The following is a 19,965-nucleotide window of genomic DNA, read 5'->3' as shown; positions in this document are numbered from 1 at the left end:
AAACTACGGACACCCGACCAGTCCCAGATCCCCGTGATTTGCTGGAAAAGGAAACGTAGGTTTCGCGGAAACAGATCAGGATGCCTTGTGAGGATCAGGTGATGAGTGGCTAATCTGCCCCTGCCTGCCTTCCGTCCTGCTAGCTAACATTCAATCGCTGGAAAATAAATGGGACGAACTAAAAGCAGGTATATACTACCAACGGGACATTAAAAACTGTAATATCTTATGTTTCACCGAGTTGTAGCTGAACGACGACATTAAGAACATACAGCTGGCGGGTTATACACTCTATCGGCAGGACAGAACAGCAGCCTCTGGTAAGACACAGGACGGGGGTCTATGCATTTTTGTAAACAATAGCTGGTGCACGACATCTAAGGAAGTCTTAGGGTTTTGCTAGCCTGAGGTAGAGTATCTCATGATAAGCCGTAGACCACACATCTACCGAGAGAGTTTTCATCTGTGTTTTTTTGTAGCTGTCTACATACCACCACAGACCGAATCTGGCACTAAAACTGTACTCAATGAGCTGTATTCCGCCATAAGCGAACAGGAAAACGCTCATCCAGTGGCGGCGCTCCTAGTGGCCGGGGACCTTAATGCAGGGAAACTTAAATCAGTTTTACCTAATTTCTATCAGCATGTTAAATATGCAACCAGAGGGAGAAAACAATTCTAGACCACCTTTACTCCACACACAGAGACACGTACAAAGCTCTCCCTCACCCTCCATTTGGCAAATCTGACCATAACTCTATCCTCCTGATTCCTGCCTACAAGCAAAAATTAAAGCAGGAAGCACCAGTGACTTGGTCTATAAAAAAGTGGTCAGATGAAGCAGATGCTAAACTACAGGACTGTTTTGCTATCACAGACTTGAATATGTTCCGGGATTCTTCCAATGCCATTGAGGAGTACACCACATCAATCACTGGCTTCATCAATAAGTTCATTGATGATGTTGTCCCCTCAGTGATTGTACGTACATACCCAAACCAGAAGCCATGGATTACAGGCAACATTCGCACTGAGCTAAAGGGTAGAGCTGCCATTTTCAAGGAGCGGGACTCTAACCCGGAAGCTTATAAGAAATCCTGCTATGCCCTCCGACGAACCATCAAACAAACAGAGCGTTAATACAGGACTAAGATCGAATCGTACTACACCGGCTCCAACACTCGTCGGATGTGGCACGGCTTGCGAACTATTACAGACTACAACGGGAAGTACAGCCGAGAGCTGCCCAGTGACACGAGCCTACCAGACGAGCTAAATAACTTCTATTCTCGCGTCGATGCAAGTAACACTGAAACATGCATGAGAGCATCAGCTGTTCCAGATGACTGTGTGATCACGCTCTCTGCAGCCGATGTAAGACCTTTAAACAGGTCAACATTCACAAGGCTGCTGGGCCAGACAGATTACCAGGACGAGTACTTTGAGCATGCGCTGACCAACTTGCAAGTGTTTTCACTGACATTTTCAACCTTTCCCTGTCTGAGTCTGTAATACCAACATGTTTCAAGCAGACCACCATAGTCCCTGTGCCCAAGAACACTAAGGTAACCTACTTAAATGACTACCGACTGGTAGCACTCACATCTGTAGCCACAAAATGCTTTGAAAGGCTGGTCATTATCCCAGGAACCCTATACCCACTCCAATTTGCACACTGCACCAAAAGATCCACAGATGATGCAATCTCTATTGCACTCCACTCTTCCCTTTCCTATCTGGACTTGCAGGGGCTTGCAAGGAACACCTATGTGAGAATGCTATTCATTGACTATAGCTCAACGTTCAACACCCTAGTGCCCTCAATGCTCATTACTAAGCTAAGGAGCCTGGGACTTAACACCTCCCTCTGCAACTTTCTTTCTTTTCTTTTACTAGGCAAGTCAGTTAAGAACAAATTCTTATTTTCAATGACGGCCTAGGAACAGTGGGTTAACTGCCTGTTCAGGGGCAGAACGACAGATTTGTACCTAGTCAGCTCGGGGATTTGAACTTGCAACCTTCCGGTTACTAGTCCAACGCTCTAACCACTAGGCTACCCTGCCGCAACTGGATCCTGGACTTCCTGACGGGCCGCACCCAGGTGGTAAGGGTAACAACACATCCGCCAAGCTGGTCCTCAACACGGGGGCCCCTCAGGGGTGTGTGCTTTGAGTTGATTTTTTTTTGCTCGTAGGCTTTTATATGCTTTTAAATAGCATTTACGGTCGGGAAACAGGAATACTCGAGGGGTTGCAATTTTCTTTGAAAGGAACATTTGAGATTTTCTGGAAAATAATCAACCCAAATGTGCTGGCTACTTAATGGGAAATTAAAGGGGCAAGGCAGCATCGGGAGGAGACGGACTGCGATGTTCAAAATTAATTTGGGATCGTCACATCATGACTAGACCAAAAGACATGTACAGTTCCTTCAGAAAGTATTCACACCCCTTGACATTTTTTCTTCACATATTCTTGTGTTACATCCTGAATTTATAATGGATTAAATTGAGATTTGTGTCAATGGCCTACACACAATAATATCCCACACTGTCAAACTGGAATTATGTTTTTAGAATTTTTTTGAAATGAGTTACAAATTAAAAGCTGAAATTTCTTGAGTCAATAAGTATTCAATCCATTTGTTATGTAAATATGTTCAGGAGTGAAGATGTGCTTAACAAGTCACATAATAAGTTGCATGGACTCACTCTGTGTTCAATAATAGTGTTTAACATGATTTTTGAATGACTACCTGTCAGGGGTGTGTATGGGAGGCGAAGTCAGGTGCAGGAGAGCGGAGTGTAATAAACAGGCGCACTTTAATTCTGGTCCAAAAATGACAGCAAATAAGAACAATAATGTATCAAAAACACGGAACATAGCAAAAGTAAAGTGCCTGACAAAATCCACATAACAATAAACAATTACACACAAAGACATGGTGGGGAACAGAGGACTAAATACATGCAGTAATTATAGAATGAAAACCAGGTGTGTAATGGAACAAGACAAAACAAATGGATATATGAGAAATGGAGCGGCGATGGCTAGAAAGCCGGTGACGTTGATCGCCGAACGCCGCCCGAACAAGGAGAGGAGCTGACTTCGGCGGAAGTCGTGACAATACCTCATCTCTGTACCCCACACATACAATTATCTGTAAGGTCCCTCAGTCGAGCAGTGAATTTCAAACACAGATTCAACCACAAAGACCAGGGAGGTTTTCCAATGCCTCACAAAGAAGGGCATCTAGTGGTTAATGGGTAAAAAAGCAGACATTGAATATCCCTTTGAGCATGGTGTATCAATACACACAGTCACTACAAAAATACAGGCGTCCTTCCTAACTCAGTTGCCAGAGAGGATGAAAACCACTCAGGAATTTCACAATGAGGTCAATGGTGTCTTTAAAATGGTTAATGGCTGTGATAGGAGAAAACTGAGGATGGCTCAACAATATTGTAGTTACTCCACAATACTAACCTAAATGAAAGAGTGAAAAGAAGGAAGACTGTACAGAACAAAAATATTCCAAAACATGCATCCTGTTCGCAATAAGGAACTAAAGTAAAACTGCTAAAAATGTGGCAAAGAAATATTTGTCTTTGTCTTGAATACAAAGTGTTATGTTAGGGGCAAATCTAACACAACACATATGTTAGGGGCTGCATCATGTTATGGGTATGCTTGTCATTGGCCAGGACTAGGGAGTTTTTTTAAGGATAAAAATAAATGAAATTGAGCTAAGCACAGGCAAAATCCTAGAGGAAGACCTGGTTCAGTCTGCTTTCTAGCAGACACTTCGGCAGAAGAATAACCCAAAACAAGTCCAAATATACACTGGAGTTGCTTGAAAGACAACATTGAATGTTCCTGAGTGGCCTAGTTACAGTTTTGGAATAAATCAGTTTGAAAATCTAAATCAAGTCTAATAAAATGTTATTTGTCACATGCGCTGAATACAACAGGATGAATACACCTTACTGTGAAATGCTTCCTTACAAGACTTTAACCAATAATGCAGTTTTAAGAAAATATTTACAAAATAAACTAAAGTAAAATAAATATACTTATGTAAATGAGATATTTCTGTATTTTATTTTCAATAAATTTGCTAACATTTCTTAAAACATGTTTTCACTTTGTGATTATGGGGTATTTTGTGTAGATTGGTGACAGAAAAACATTATTTAATGAATTTTGAATTCAGGCTGTAACAACAAAATGTTGAATAAGACAAGGGATATGAATACTTTCTGAAGGCCCTATATGTCTACGACTAGACAGAAAGACATTTGTTTGTACAGTGGGGCAAAAAAGTATTTAGTCAGCCACCAATTGTGCAAGTTCTCCCACTTAAAAAGATGAGAGAGGCCTGTAATTTTCATCATAGGTACACTTCAACCATGACAGACAAAATGAGAAGAAAAAAATCCAGAAAATCACATTGTAGGATTTTTAATGAATTTATTTGCAAATTATGGTGGAAAATAAGTATTTGGTCAATAACAAAAGTTTATCTCAATACTTTGTTAAATACCCTTTGTTGGCAATGACAGAGGTCAAATGTTTTCTGTAAGTCTTCACAAGGTTTTCACACAATGTTGCTGGTATTTTGGCCCATTCCTCCATGCAGATCTCCTCTAGAGCAGTGATGTTTTGGGGCTGTTGCTGGGCAACACGGACTTTCAACTCCCTCCAAAGATTTTCTATGGGGTTGAGATCTGGAGACTGGCTAGGCCACTCCAGGACCTTGAAATACTTCTTACGAAGCCACTCCTTCGTTGCCCGGGCGGTGTGTTTGGGATCATTGTCATGCTGAAAGACCCAGCCACGTTTCATCTTCAATGTCCTTGCTGATGGAAGGAGGTTTTCACTCAAAATCTCACGATACATGGCCCCATTCATTCTTTCCTTTACACGGATCAGTCGTCCTGGTCCCTTTGCAGAAAAACAGCCCCAAAGCATGATGTTTCCACCCCCATGCTTCCCAGTAGATATGGTGTTCTTTGTCCTCCAAACACGACGAGTTGAGTTTTTACCAAAAAGTTATATTTTGGTTTAATCTGACCATATGACATTCTCCCAATCTTCTTCTGGATCATCCAAATGCTCTCTAGCAAACTTCAGACGGGCCTGGACATGTACTGGCTTAAGCAGGGGGACACGTCTGGCACTGCAGGATTTGAGTCCCTGGCGGCGTAGTGTGTTTCTGATGGTAGGCTTTGTTACTTTGGTCCCAGCTCTCTGCAGGTCATTCACTAGGTCCCCCCGTGTGGTTCTGGGATTTTTGCTCACCGTTCTTGTGATCATTTTGAGATCTTGCGTGGAGCCCCAGATTGAGGGAGATTATCAGTGGTCTTGTATGTCTTCCATTTCCTAATAATTGCTCCCACAGTTGATTTCTTCAAACCAAGCTGCTTACCTATTGCAGATTCAGTCTTCCCAGCCTGGTGCAGGTCTACAATTTTGTTTCTGGTGTCCTTTGACAGCTCTTTGGTCTTGGCCATAGTGGAGTTTGGAGTGTGACTGTTTGAGGTTGTGGACAGGTGTCTTTTATACTGATAACAAGTTCAAACAGGTGCCATTAATACAGGTAACGAGTGGAGGAGGAGCCTCTTAAAGAAGAAGTTACAGGTTTGTGAGAGCCAGAAATCTTGCTTGTTTGTAGGTGACCAAGTACTTATTTTCCACCATAATTTGCAAATAAATTCATAAAAAATCCTACAATGTGATTTTCTGGATTTTTTTTCTCATTTTGTCTGTCATAGTTGAAGTGTCCCTATGATGAAAATTACAGGCCTCTCTCATATTTTGAAGTGGGAGAACTTGCACAATTGGTGGCTGACTAAATACTTTTTTGCCCCACTGTACATGTCTGGGTTAGATAAAAGAACATGCAGAATACAGTATAAATGAATGATGGTGAGTCCACTGCACATCGTAAATAAACACAGTCCCACATTCCACATAACCATAAGAGCCTGAAATGTATGAGTCAGATGAAGATAAAGATGTCCTTAACTTTTTCAGGGAATTTCTATTTCATTCCTGGGCAGCTGGATGCTCTACTGTGTGGAAACAGCTCGGACTCAGGGTGAGTCTCATGATCTATTACTACAAAATAAAACTTCCAGTAGATTGGAATAGCCACCATAAAAGGGAACAACAGAAAATAATCCAAACATAACTAAGACTTTCACGCAAATCATGCGTCGATGTCAATGGGAGATTTACTTAATGACTCCATGAAAATCATGACTCCCCTTCTCCCTCCCTTCCTCCCAGGCGGTGCCCTGAGGGCTACACGTGTATGAAGGCCGGGAGAAACCCAAACTACGGGTACACCAGCTTTGACAGCTTCGGCTGGGCCTTCCTCACTCTCTTCCGCCTCATGACCCAAGACTTCTGGGAGAACCTCTACATGCTGGTAAGGCGAAGCTCGTCATAGACAGGGAAAATACTGTAATAATTCCTGCTTGTAATGGCGGAAGCAGTGTAATTCAATGTGGGCGGCTTATATGAGCAGCCGGAGAGCATTGAAACCAAAGCCATAGATTGAGACGGCTCTATGTTGTTGTTTTGAACTGAGAATTGACTGTCAGTTCTGCAGCACTGTTGTTTAACCTTTTACTGCAGTGGGCTAAATCATGGTCACACAGAGTGTTACTTGGTAGTCTTAAACAAATACACTTTGAAACAAATGTATACACCTCACACACACATGGTTATGGGCTTAAACAAATCTGTACCATGTTAGAGATAGAGTTGAAATGTATTCAATTATGAGTTTGCATCCCAATAGTAAAATAAACGGTTTAATATAAACACCAGATTTTAGTTAGTAAAACAAAAATAATAATATTCCACCCACTAGGTCATTTGACTGCAGAAAAGGGCTACTGGCTAATTGGTTCATTAAGGCTGGCATTTCTGCCCTGTCTACAACATGCAAAGAAACTAAATCATCATGCTTGACAGTGGATCAGCAAATAGCCTCTCGGCATTTTCTCTCTCTTGGTTTCTTTGCCATCAAACTGTGAGTCACTGACTGCTTCTTGTCAAGGACTGGTCTGTCTGTTGATGAGAGGCTGCATGGATTCTACAGTATCTCAGAGTTTAACCTGATTTCTGGTCTTTGGTCATAATCTATGTCCCAGCTGCAGATGAGAAAGATTCTGTTTTAAGTTTGACTGGAAGAGCTTGAGAGAACTTAACATGTTGTTGAGTATTGCCTAATGTAAGTGTGTGTTAAAATAAGGAGGGCTCTATTTTCGGGCTGGCATTAAGTAAGAGCAATTGTTAAATGCACGCTCGTTGGCAATTTCAACATGTTAAGCCGGCGCTGTGCTATTTACCAACCCTTGCACCAAGATTGGTAATTTACCTGTCTTATATGAGCACGCTTTTGCTGAGGTGGGAGGGGTGGCAATATCTGAGGTGTGTCCTTAAAAACGTGCGCCAAAGTGCCAAGTTCAGGCAGAACTGGTGGGGATATATTAAATGCTGGTCTTAGCAATGGATTGTGACAGCTTAAGTGCATATATAAACCTTGTATTTAGGGACATAATAGACAAATGTTTTTTCCCATTTCCTTTTATTAAAAACCAGGCATAGCCTCCACTCCTCTCAATGAAGGCTGTTTTTTTTTGTCCTGCCCAAAGCATTCTCAGAGTAGTAAAGACTATCGATAAAGGGTTTGACTTCTGAGACCGCCTTCTTAATCACCAAAGCTTTATTAAAATATTAAGTTTGGGAGCATTAAAACAGTGAGCAGACAAAAGCACACCTGGAAGCACCTGTCAAGACTCCTGCATTATTTTCCTACTCTAGCAAACTGGCTCAAATTAAGATCCTACATCTTTATGTATAACCCTCTTTATACTTCAATTGGTACATTTTTAAGCTAGGACCCCGGGCCACAGGCGGGAGGCAGGGGCACTCCAGTACAGGAGGGGGATGCCAACCGCCGATATACCCCACAGAAGAAGAAGAGGCGGGGGCAACAACTGTAGCTAGCTAACTGGTAGACAGTGTCCTAAGCCCCCGCCTATCGGGAACTGCTTTCCCGCAGTTCTGTTAATGGCGTCGAAGGCAGGTGTTCAGAAGACAGGAGCGAAGGACACTGGGTACTAGCTAGCACTCTCTTACACATCAGGCGGGGGCAACACCAGTAGCTAGCTAGCTGTCTTTCGCCCCGAAAAACTCAAAATACTTTTATTTCCCTTTTGACCTACATTTGAATCACATAGACAATCAGGGGAAATCCAAAATATCAGAAGTGTCACACAAGCAGGAAGATGGCGTGCTCAAGGGGGGGACGTTCATGCAGGAACCAATGGGTTACTCGAGGGGCTGCCTGTAGATGCAGGAATACACACAGGCAGGAACTCCATAAATTGTGGGCCACGGTCACACACTGTTGCATGCTTCGAGGGGGTGCGTTATCAATTGGGACAACTTGTGTGCTAACAGGCCAAAGGAAAAGACATGGAATTATGGTTGGTTGGAATTACAGAAAGGTTGCCCCTCGTAAATGGATGTATAGCCTACATTTCACGAGTGCAAACAAAGTTGTATTTTGGCGCAGGGGCCAGGTTATGGGTGGACTCTCATAATCTTTTGTACAAATGTACTCCAAAATTCAGCCATAAATACATAATTGAATACATCAGCCTACTCCATTTAGGAAATAAAAAGTTGTGACCAAGATGTTTCAAATCGGGTTGACAATTATTTTCTAACTTTAGATTTGTGTCCCTCCATTTAGTATGATGTGTTACGTTTTGTATGATATATATTAATTTGTGAATGTCTATCATCCATTCTTTATGATGTTACTTCCTCCGATTCGCATGATATGTTATGAACTTCAATATGTACAGTATGTTACGAAATAGTTAGTACGCGTTCACTATGAAGGGAACGAGCGTGCGACTCACATGTACTATACATTTTAGGTGTTGAATGTAAAGATTGCGTGGCTTACTCCGCCAGGAGAAGATTACAGATGGTGTATTATGCATGTATGAGCCATTCCCAGAGAAACCTATTGGTGTGGATGTCAAAGCAGCAACAGAGCTAACAGTGCCAAAGATAGTACAGACACCATGCATTGACAGAGAAACACAGGGAAGTACCTCAGCTCTGGAAGAAAAATACTGCCACTTCAAACAATTAATGGGTAATGTTTATTCATTATGACCATTGTTACAGTATATGTTGCTTCTCTTTGTTTTCCCTCTTTCTTTCCCCCTTTCCTTCCTCCCCCCTCTCCCTCCCTCCCAGACACTGCGAGCGGCAGGGAAAACCTACATGATTTTCTTTGTGTTGGTGATCTTCGTTGGATCCTTCTACCTGGTTAATCTGATTCTGGCTGTGGTGGCCATGGCCTATGAGGAGCAGAACCAGGCGACGATAGAGGAGGCCGAGCAGAAAGAGGCAGAGTTCAAAGCCATGCTGGAGCAGATCAAGAACCAGCAAGAGGATGCACAGGTTTGTCCCTCCCTGGTGTTAGACTGGGTGAGGAGCCATCTGTCTGTCTGTCTCTCTATCTGTCTGATTGCTGGGTCTATCTGTCTGTACACAACACTCCCTTCACTTCTCCCCTCTCCTACCTGTTCTGTCTTGCCATCCTTCAGGATGCCCAGGTTAGTCCCAGACTGGGTGTGGGTGTTGTCTGTCTGTCTGTCAGTGTCTGTCTGTCTTCTGGGATTCTTATCAGATTCGTAATTTAGTTTAATCCACAAAATTGTAGCTAAGGTTACTATAACGCCAGCTAGCGCTAGTCAGCTGTACTTGCACCAAAATCAGGTATATCTCTTCCAAAAAGCGTGTTCTCCATTTGATAATGTATTGGTGAGCCAACCTGTTTTTAGGACTTTAATAACCATGACTTATCAAAACTAGTTTTCTCACGGCTTTGTCTTGTCCTGCAGTAGACATAGGCTATAGCCTAGTGAGTAGCTCATGCTCCATGCTCCATGCTAAAACATTTATTTAGCAAATATTCAAATCAGAAAAAGTTATTTGAACCACAGTAAACAAATCAGCCCTAGTTAGTCTGTCTGTCTGTCTGTCTGCCTGTCTGTCTGTCTGTCTGTCTGTCTGTCTGTCTGTCTGTCTGTCTGTCTGTCTGTCTGTCTGTCTGTCTGTCTGTCTGTCTGTCTCCCTTCATTCCCTTCACTTTTCCTCTCTCTTACCTGTCCCTCACTTCCCCACCCCTCAGGCTGCTGCCATGGCGACCTCGGCGGGCATGGTGTCGGAGGCCGACGGGGTGGAGGGGGGCGATGCAACGGAGGGTGGAGGTCACCTATCCCGTAGCTCCTCTGATGCGTCCAAGCTCAGCTCCAAGAGCGCCAAGGATCGACGCAATCGCAAGAAGAAGTCTCGTCAGAAAGAGGAGGAGAAGAAAGAGAAGGGGGAGAAAGGCGAGAAGGTCGACCACGAGAAGCACGTTAAGTCCGAGTCAGACGATGGCAGCAGGAGGAGCATCTTCCGTTTCCCAGGCAACCGGCTGGGACGCAAGTCGTCCATCATGAACCAGGTAAAAACTAGCATCAGACAATAAAGATAAACTATTTTCTTAATTTAAGTCATTTTCAGAGACTTTCATGAGTAATGAGACATACAGTGCCTATCATAAGTTTTCACTACCCTTGGATTTCTTCACATTTTACTGTGTTCCAAATTGGGATTAAAATTTATTTAATTGTCCTTTTTGTGTCAACGATCTACACAAAAACACAATAATGTGAAAGTGGAAAAACATTTCTACATATTTTTATTTATGTAAAATAAAACACTTTTATATCTTAATAAGATAAATATTCACCCCTTGAGTCAATATTATAAGCTATTTTGACAGCTATTACAGCTGTGAGTCTTGTTATTTTAACATTTCTTCAAACTCTGTAAAGTTAGTTGTTGATAGACAGCCATTTTCAAGTCTTGCCATAGATTTTCAAGCAGATTTAAGTCAAAACTGTAACTACACCACTCAGGAACATTCACTATCCTCTTGGTAAGCAACTCAGAATGACTTTTTTGAGAGAAACATTCCACATATGGCACAGAGGTAGATTTATGGAGCCTGAAAGTATTTAGATATGGAAACACCAGAGATTTGGCCCCCGGGGGCTGTGACAGACATCTCACAAAATGGCCATTGTCAGTAATACAACGTTATCGTTCTGAATTTTTTCTTAATTTTTTTTTATAAACACACCAAATGTTGCACAAAGGTAGATTTAGGTACCCTAAAACTATTTTGATATGGAGCAACCACAGATTTGGCCCCTGGGGGCCGTGGCAGCCATCTTACTATATAGCCGCAGACTACCACTATTTTACAAACCTTTAATCTACAAAAAGTCGTGGCATATACTTCTTTGACTTTTAAAGTCACGGTTTATAGTTAGCCTGGTTCTCCTGAAAACCAAAAAGTTGAACAGTTACACACAGTATAATACAATGAGTACTGCAGCCATGTAGGCCACATTTGTAGGAAAACGTAAACATTTCTGGGACTGCTTCTAGTGGAGGTGAGTTAGAATGCTCTATTGATGAGGTAGCTCTCTACCTGCGACATAAAACCAGCCTCGGCCCAAGACTGAATATTATTTTGGTCTAATGGGTTGGGTTCCATGAGCATTTAAACAAATGGTTACTGAAGCTACTTCCCAATGCCCATATCAGGATGAAATACAGACTAACTAGAGCTGTACCTGTGAAAAATATTTGAGTAGTTCACAATTGCTGTGGACAATTCTCTCAAGCTGTGCTTCAGTGAGACAAGAACTGTACATGACACAGAGAATCTTTTATTTTCACCACATTTTGGTGGTCACTGTTGATTTGAGGAAGCATCAGGTAAAGGTGTACTTACTTCCGCTAAGGGACCTCCAAAATCATAATTAAAGATCATTTTTATTAGGTCAGTGGATGCAATCATAGAAACAGACCAAATATTTTAAAAAGAACATCAAAAGCCCTGGAACTAAGCCGCTAACTTACTATTTGGTACTAAGCAAAGGGATCTCATAGCTTTGGACCTGACTTGACACCCTGTATTCATAGCAACCAATGGTGTGTATCAACCAACAGCTGTGTGTTACAAAAATGTGTTACAAAAACTATAATGCAGTATAACATACAGCCTATTTGGGGTGAAAGGTCTGTGTTGGCTCCATATCTTAGTCGTTGTAGGGTCCATAAATCTATCTCTGGGCCAAACTTGGAGCCTTTCTCGTAAAATAGTTCTAAGTTGTAAAATATTGGTACTGCTAGGCAGTCATTTTCAAAGATGGCTGCCACAGCCCCCTGGGGCCAAATCTGTGATGGCTCCATATCTAAATATTTTTTGTGATATATAAATCTAACTCTGCCAAATCTGATACGTTTATTTAAAAAAAGGACTTCAGAACTGTAACATTGTAATACAGACAATGGCCATTTTGTAAGATGTCTGTGGTGGCTCCATTTCTAAATCTACCCTTAATCTACAGTGCCTTTGTGTCAAATGTGCTTTGTATATCTGGAAATAGTTCTTCTGACCATCAAAATAGTGTTACAGTCGGCAGCCATGGGTCCATAAATCTAGCTCTGTGACAAATTTGGTGCCTTTACCACAAAGCATTCCTTTTGAATTGTAAAATAGCTTTAATGTTGGTGGCCATTTTCACAAATGGCTGCCAATCGCCCCAGGGGCCAAATCTGTGGTCGCGCCATATCTAAATCTTTTCAAGGTACAGCGCATTCGGAAAGTATTCAGACCCTGTGACTTTTTCCACATTTTGTTACATTACAGCCTTATTCTAAAATGTATTAAATGAATTGTTTTCCTCATCAATCTACACACAATACCCCATAATGATAAAGCAAAAACTTTTTTTAAAGATTTTTTTCAAATGTATAAAACAACAAATGGAAATACCTTATTTACATAAGTATTCAGACTATTTGCTATGAGACTCGAAATTGAGCTGGATGGAAACAGGTGCATCCTATTGATTATCCTTGAGATGTTTCTACAACTTGACTGGATTCCACCTGTGGTAAATTAAATTGATTGGACATGATTTGGAAAGGTACACACCTGTCTATATAAGGTCCCACAGTTGACAGTGCAGGTCAGAGCAAAAACCAAGCCATGAGGTCAAAGGAATTGTCCGTAGAGTTCCGAGACAGGATTGTGTAGAGGCACAGATCTGGGGAAGAGTACAACAAATTCTGCATTATTGAAGATCCCCAAGAGCACAGTGGCCTCCGTGATTCTTAAATGGAAGATGTTTGGAACCACCGAGACTCTTCCTAGAGCTGGCCGCCCGGTCAAACTGTGCAATTGGGGGAGAAGGGCCTTGGTCAGGGTGGCCACTCTGACAGAGCTCCTTAGTTACTCTGTGAAGATGGGAGAACCTTCCAGAAGGACAACCATCTCTGCAGCACTCCACCAATCAGGCCTTTATGGTAGAGTGGCCAGACGGAAGCCACTCCACAGTACACAGCCAAGACAACACAGAAGTGGCTTCGGGACAAGTCTCTGAATGTCCTTGAGTGGCCCAGCCAGAGCCCGGATTTGAACCCGATCGAACATCTCTGGAGTGACCTGAAAATAGCTGTGCAGCAACGCTCCCCATCCAACCTGACAGAGCTTGAGACGATCTGCAGAGAAGAATGGGAGAAACAAGCCTGGCACTCTGCTACAAACCTGGCACTACAAATACAGTAGATACAATACTATGTGTGTAGATTGATGAGAAAAAAATGTGTAATCCATTTTAGAATAAGGCTGTGACATAACAAAATGTGGAAAAAGTCAAGGGGTCTGAATACTTTCCGAATGCACTGTACATACGTCTGTATCAAATTTGATGCTTTTATCACAAAGTGAATGATTAAGTCAAATTTCTCAGCTTAGCCACCCGACTACAATGATGTCATACCAATGCAAGGTTTCATGTTAATGTAACAGAGGTTGCTACTGAGTGACAGAATTACTAAGGCCTCACACCTCTCCCTCGCTGCCATTTTTTATTTTCTCCTTTCTTCTTTCTCTCCTTCCTGGTGATAGTCAGTGACGTCGCATTGTGCCGACACATCTTCTGTTCAACACTAGTGCAAAGGAGAGCAGTTTTAGTGTAGCAGCAGTGACTGTACATTACACTAGTCTTGGTCTGTTTGGTGTGAGGGAAGGGAAGGCCAGAGAGAGGCTTGCTTTCACAGGACCCCTCTACATTATTTATAAGGCCTTTTCATTGATCATTCACGGCCCTGCTGATAGCAATAATCTAGCTGTGTTTTTTCATTACTCTGAGAAGCCCAGTCAGAACTGTTTACTAAGCAAAATGGACCTTTGCATAATATTTGTGTGCCTGATTTCTAAAGTGACCATCTTCTAGTCTTTAGTTGCTGTGTCTTTCCATGTTTGAATTAACCATTATCTCTTTTCTGTCTCTGTAGCTAGGTTTCCATCCAATTGGCGACAGATTTGCGAATATTCTAAAATCTGCATAAAGACAGATACACTTCTTCCCACCAGTGGTGTGTTTCCACCACACAAAATGTCGCTTAAGTTTTCATGTACCCGAATAAAAATCGAAGGTTCAATATGTTTCCATCGCATTTTCAACTCTACCGACAGTTTTGTAACAAAAACAAATGTTAAATAACAAATGTGCCTACTCTGTTCTTGGCAGAGTAAAGTAAAAAATGATAAAAATAACACAATAAAATAACAATAATGAGGCTCTGTACAGGGGGTACCGGTACCGAGTCGGCGTGCGGGGTACAGTCGAGGTAATTTGTACATGCACATCATAACTTATTTTCATCTGTAGCCTAATAAACTGCAAGGTTTCCCGAGTCGTACTGGGAGGACTACACACCATGTCATCGCGTAAATCCAAGTTTACTTCGAGATGATGGTTGTTATATCAATATTTGTGCATAAAGGGGTTTCCATCGTAATTGCGCGCATAATACATTTTACAGACACAAAAAGATCCCGCCATGTCGAACAAACAAATGATCTGTCGGCATTTATGAAATTGTACCCCCTGTATATAGCCTCGTTATTTTTCATTATTTAACTAGGCAGTTAAGAACAAATTCTTATTTACAATGACAACCTACCCCAGCCAAACCCTAACCCGGACAACGCTGGCCCAATTGTGCACCGCCCTAAGGTAATCCCAATCATGGATGGTTGTGATACAGACTGGAATTGAACCAGGGTCTGCAGTGAAGCTTCCAGCACTGAGATGCAGTGCTTTAGACCACTGCGCCAGTCAGGAGCAACATTTAATCTTCATTTTACTTTCTTTTTTTCATTCTTTCTCTCGCTCCCTCTCTCTTTCTTACACTCTCACACCAACCCCCCCTCTCTCTCTCTTTTGTGCTTTGTTTCGCTATCTGTCTCTTCTTTTTTCTCATCCCCTCACCTCTCTCTCCCTTTACTTCTCACTGTCTCACCCATTCTTGTTCGCCCCCACCTATCTATCTATATTTCCCTCTGTTTCTCTTCTCTCTCTCTCTCCATCCCCCTTCTCCCTCTCCCTCCTCCAGTCTCTCCTCTCCATCCCGGGCTCGCCCTTCATGTCGCGCCACAACAGCCGCAGCAGCATCTTCAGCTTCAACAAGGGCCGCCCACCCAAGGACGTGGGCTCGGAGAACGAGTTTGCCGACGATGAGCACAGCACGGTGGAGGAGAGTGAGGACCGCCGGGGCTCCCTGTTCATCCCCTACCGCCGCAGCAGCTACAGCGGCTACAGCCAGGGCTCGTCGCGCCTCATCAACCCACTAGCGCCCCACATTGGAGGGAAGAGGAACAGCACGGTGGACTGCAATGGCGTAGTGTCACTCATCGCTCACCAGCCCGGCGGGAGCCTTCTGCCTGAGGTGAAAATAGATAAGGCAGCCACTGACGACAGTGTAAGGAAGTCCATAAACACTTTATAGGCATGATGGAGGTTGCTCCTGCCCTGGTCTCTCCAGCTTCTTTCTCCTCTTTTTCCTTCTCCTCGCCTTTCATTTCGGTCCGGTTTCCCCCCCCCCCCCTCTCTCTCTCTCTCTCTCTCTGTCTCTCTCTCTCCTTCTTCCTCTCCCCTCCTCTCTCTCTCTGTCTCTCTCTGTCTCTCTCTGTCTCTCTCTCTCTCTCTTCCTCCCTCTCTCTCTCTCTCTCTCTTTCTCTCTCTCTCTCTCTCTCTCTCTCTCTCTCTGTCTCTCTCTCTGTCTCTCTCTCTCTCTCTGTCTCTTCCTCTCCCCTCCTCTCTCTCTCTGTCTCTCTCTCTCTCTCTGTCTCTCTCTCTCTCTCTGTCTCTTCCTCTCCCCTCCTCTCTCTCTCTGTCTCACTCTCTCTTTCCCTTCTCTGTCCTTCCTTCTCATGAATTGCTCAGCACTCACAGCCTTATTACAACACTCCAATGTTTAGTCTTTATTTCTCCCTGCCCCCCTCGCTTCAGCTGCTCTGAGTGGCTTCCACCAATGAAAAACAACAGATTCCTGGCCTCCATTATACCATAGTAACCTGTCTATTAGCATATAAGTCCGTTTAAAATCATCCTGAATAGAAGTCTCTCTAAGAACCTATCCGACAAACAGATAGCTCTCCCTAGGATGTCGTGCCCCATCCACAACAAGCATTGCTTGAAACTCTCCCTCTTAATCTGGCCTCTTCCCAAGGATTTGCAAATTCAAGACCAGTTTATTCTGTCTGTCTTTCAGCACAATTTATCCACCTCTCTTTTGTCCACCGCCCCAAGCTACTGGAGGTGCAATAAAACATAACCTTTTTCCAATAACAGCATTCTTCCTCATCCTAGTTACACTAAAACAAAGGTGCTAGTTAGTACCAAAAAAGGGTTCTTTATTTTGTCCCTGTTTATAAAAATGTGTATGGTTCTTCATTACTCTGATAGAACTAGAAGGTTCTTCATTACACTGTTAAATATTTCCCGTCTACTGGTTGCAGTGAAAATAAGGTAACTATACAAAAAGTTAATGTATTTGTAGAGCTGGATTAAGGTATTATTGCTGTAAGGGACAGTATGCTTTGGTATTCGGATTACTTTGGAGTAAACCTGACTTGGGCTTTGAACTCACAAGCTCTCAGTTGCCAGCGACCTGACTTTCCTGCTATGCCACTGCAGGTACTATAGAGATTGTTAAAAGATTAGGATCAATAGATATTCTGTCATTTGTCCCTATGGGCTTCTCCCAGAAGCTTGGCTGGTGCATAAAACCCACAGATTCAGACACACAGAAGGTGTGATGGTCCGCACTCAAAAAAATATTTTAGCGTTTTCATAGCATACACAGACATTTCGGCCTTGCAGCCTTCTAGATGGGGACGTTCAAGCGGCACACAGTCGACTACAAGGAGCAGAACGTCTACACCTGTCTGTCCTAGAATTTTGAAAATAATTCCAAACAGAATTTGTAGGGAACAACCAATGAGCAGCAGTTGCTTCTAATCCGGGTTGCCATTCATCTGATGTGGCTTCTCTGGTCTGCCAGAATTATAGGGTATGGGAGTGGGCACAAAGGGCAATTGAGGGCATCAGGTGTGAACCATTCATGAATCAAATCAAATTTGATTTGTCACATACACATGGTTAGCAGATGTTAATGCGAGTGTAGCGAAATGCTTGTGCTTCTAGCTCCGACAATGCAGTAATAACCAACGAGTAATCTAACCTAACAATTCCACAACTACTACCTTATACACACACGTGTAAAGGGATAAAGATTATGTACATAAAGATATATGAATGAGTGATGGTACAGAACGGCATAGGCAAGATGCAGGAGATGGTATCGAGTACAGTATATACATATGAGATGAGTAATGTAGGGCATGTAAACAAAGTGGCTAGTGATACATGTATTACATAAAGATGCAGTAGATGATATAGAGTACAGTATATACATATACATATGAGATGGGTAATGTAGGGTATGTTAACATTATATTAAGTGGCATTGTTTAAAGTGTCTAGTGATACATTTTTTACATCAATTTCCATTATTAAAGTGGCTGGAGTTGAGTCAGTATGTTGGCAGCAGCCACTCAATGTTAGTGGTGGCTGTTTAACAGTCTGATGGCCTTGAGATAGAAGCTGTTTTTCAGTCTCTCGGTCCCTGCTTTGATGCACTTGTACTGAACCTCGCCTTCTGGATGATAGCGGGGTGAACAGGCAGTGGCTCGGGTGGTTGTTGTCCTTGATGATCTTTATGGCCTTCCTGTGGCATCGGTTGGTGTAGGTGTCCTGGAGGGCAGGTAGTTTGACCCAGTGAAGCGTTGTGCAGACCTCACTACCCTCTGGAGAGCCTTACGGTTGTGGGCGGAGCAGTTGCCGTACCAGGCGGTGATGGCGGTGATACAGCCCGACAGGATGCTCTGAGTGCTTTTGGTGACAAGCCAAATTTCTTCAGCCTCCTGAGGTTGAAGAGGCGCTGCTGCGCCTTTTTCACGACACTGTCTGTGTGGGTGGACCAATTCAGTTTGTCCGTGATGTGTACGCCGAGGAACTTAAAACTTACTACCCTCTCCACTACTGTCCCGTCGATGTGGATAGGGGGTGCTCCCTCTGCTGTTTCCTGAAGTCCACAATCATCTTCTTTGTTTTGTTGACGTTGAGTGTGAGGTTATTTTCCTGACACCACACTCCGAGGGCCCTCGCCTCCTCCCTGTAGGCCGTCTCGCTGTTGTTGGTAATCAAGCCTACCACTGTGGTGTCGTCCGCAAACTTGATGATTATGTTGGAGGTGTGCATGGCCACACAGTCGTGGGTGAACAGGGAGTACAGGAGAGGGCTCAGAACGCACCCTTGTGGGGCCCCAGTGTTGAGGATCAGCGGGGTGGAGATGTTGTTACCTACCCTCACCACCTGGGGGCGGCCCGTCAGTAAGTCCAGTACCCAGTTGCACAGGGCGGGGTCGAGACCCAGGGTCTCGAACTTGATGACGAGTTTGGAGGGTACTATGGTGTTAAATGCTGAGCTGTAGTCGATGAACAGCATTCTCACATAGGTATTCCTCTTTTCCAGATGGGTTAGGGCAGTGTGCAGTGTGGTTGCGATTGCATCGTCTGTGGACTTACTGGGGCGGTAAGCAAATTGGAGTGGGTCTATGGTGTCAGGTAGGGTGGAGGTTACATGGTCCTTGACTAGTCTCTCAAAGCACTTCATGATGACGGAAGTGAGTGCTACGGGGCGATAGTCGTTTAGCTCAGTTACCTTAGCTTTCTTGGGAACAGGAACAATGGTGGCCCTCTTGAAGCATGTGGGAACAGCAGACTGGGATAAGGTTTGATTGAGTATGTCCGTAAACACACCAGCCAGCTGGTCTGCGCATGCTCTGAGGATGTGGCTGGGGAGGCCGTCTGGGCCTGCAGCCTTGCGAGGGTTAACACGTTTAAATGTTTTACTCATGTCAGCTGCAGTGAAGGAGAGTCCGCACGTTTTGGTAGCGGGCTGTGTCAGTGGCACTGTATTGTCCTCAAAGCGAGCAAAAAAGTTATTTAGTCTGTCTGGGAGCAAGACATCCTGGCCCGCGACGGGGCTGGTTTTCTTTTTGTAATCCGTGATTGACTGTAGACCCTGCCACATACCTCTTGTGTCTGAGCCGTTGAATTGCGACTCTACTTTGTCTCTATACTGGTGGAGATGTTGTTACCTACCCTCACCACCTGGGGGCGGCCCGTCAGTAAGTCCAGTACCCAGTTGCACAGGGCTTGTTTGATTGCCTTGCAGAGGGAATAGCTACACTGTTTGTCCATTGCCTTAGGTGTCTGCTCACTTGGATGAATCATATCAATTCATGAGATAGCTTACCACAAAGGACATCAGGCACAGTCGTTCATAAATATGTGGGGCTAACTTATAAACGATATGCAAAATCTGATATGGGCGGAGTTCTTGTATAACAGTCTATATTTGTTATATAGCAATCTAGTTCTTCTTTT

The 19,965-nt window shown here is 43.4% G+C and overlaps 1 protein-coding gene across 4 annotated transcripts in view; it reads left to right on the top strand.

Moving 5' to 3' along the window:
* The window catches only part of LOC110493229 (sodium channel protein type 8 subunit alpha), a 113,662-nt gene that overhangs the window by 38,563 nt on the left and 55,134 nt on the right, over positions 1-19,965 (top strand). For all 4 annotated transcript variants that reach the window (XM_090205664.1, XM_036950341.2, XM_090205663.1 and 1 more), the window contains 5 exons: positions 6,036-6,099; positions 6,291-6,432; positions 9,291-9,497; positions 10,231-10,548; positions 15,567-15,899. In XM_090205664.1, the coding sequence (XP_090061790.1) occupies positions 6,036-6,099; positions 6,291-6,432; positions 9,291-9,497; positions 10,231-10,548; positions 15,567-15,899 (1,064 nt within the window). The remainder of the gene's footprint in view (positions 1-6,035; positions 6,100-6,290; positions 6,433-9,290; positions 9,498-10,230; positions 10,549-15,566; positions 15,900-19,965) is intronic.

The sequence above is a fragment of the Oncorhynchus mykiss genome, chromosome 17 (genome assembly GCF_057628025.1).
Source record: "Oncorhynchus mykiss isolate SJ-2025 chromosome 17, ASM5762802v1, whole genome shotgun sequence".
Classification (NCBI taxonomy): Eukaryota; Metazoa; Chordata; class Actinopteri; order Salmoniformes; family Salmonidae; genus Oncorhynchus; species Oncorhynchus mykiss.
This window is presented reverse-complemented; position numbering and strand designations above follow the sequence as displayed.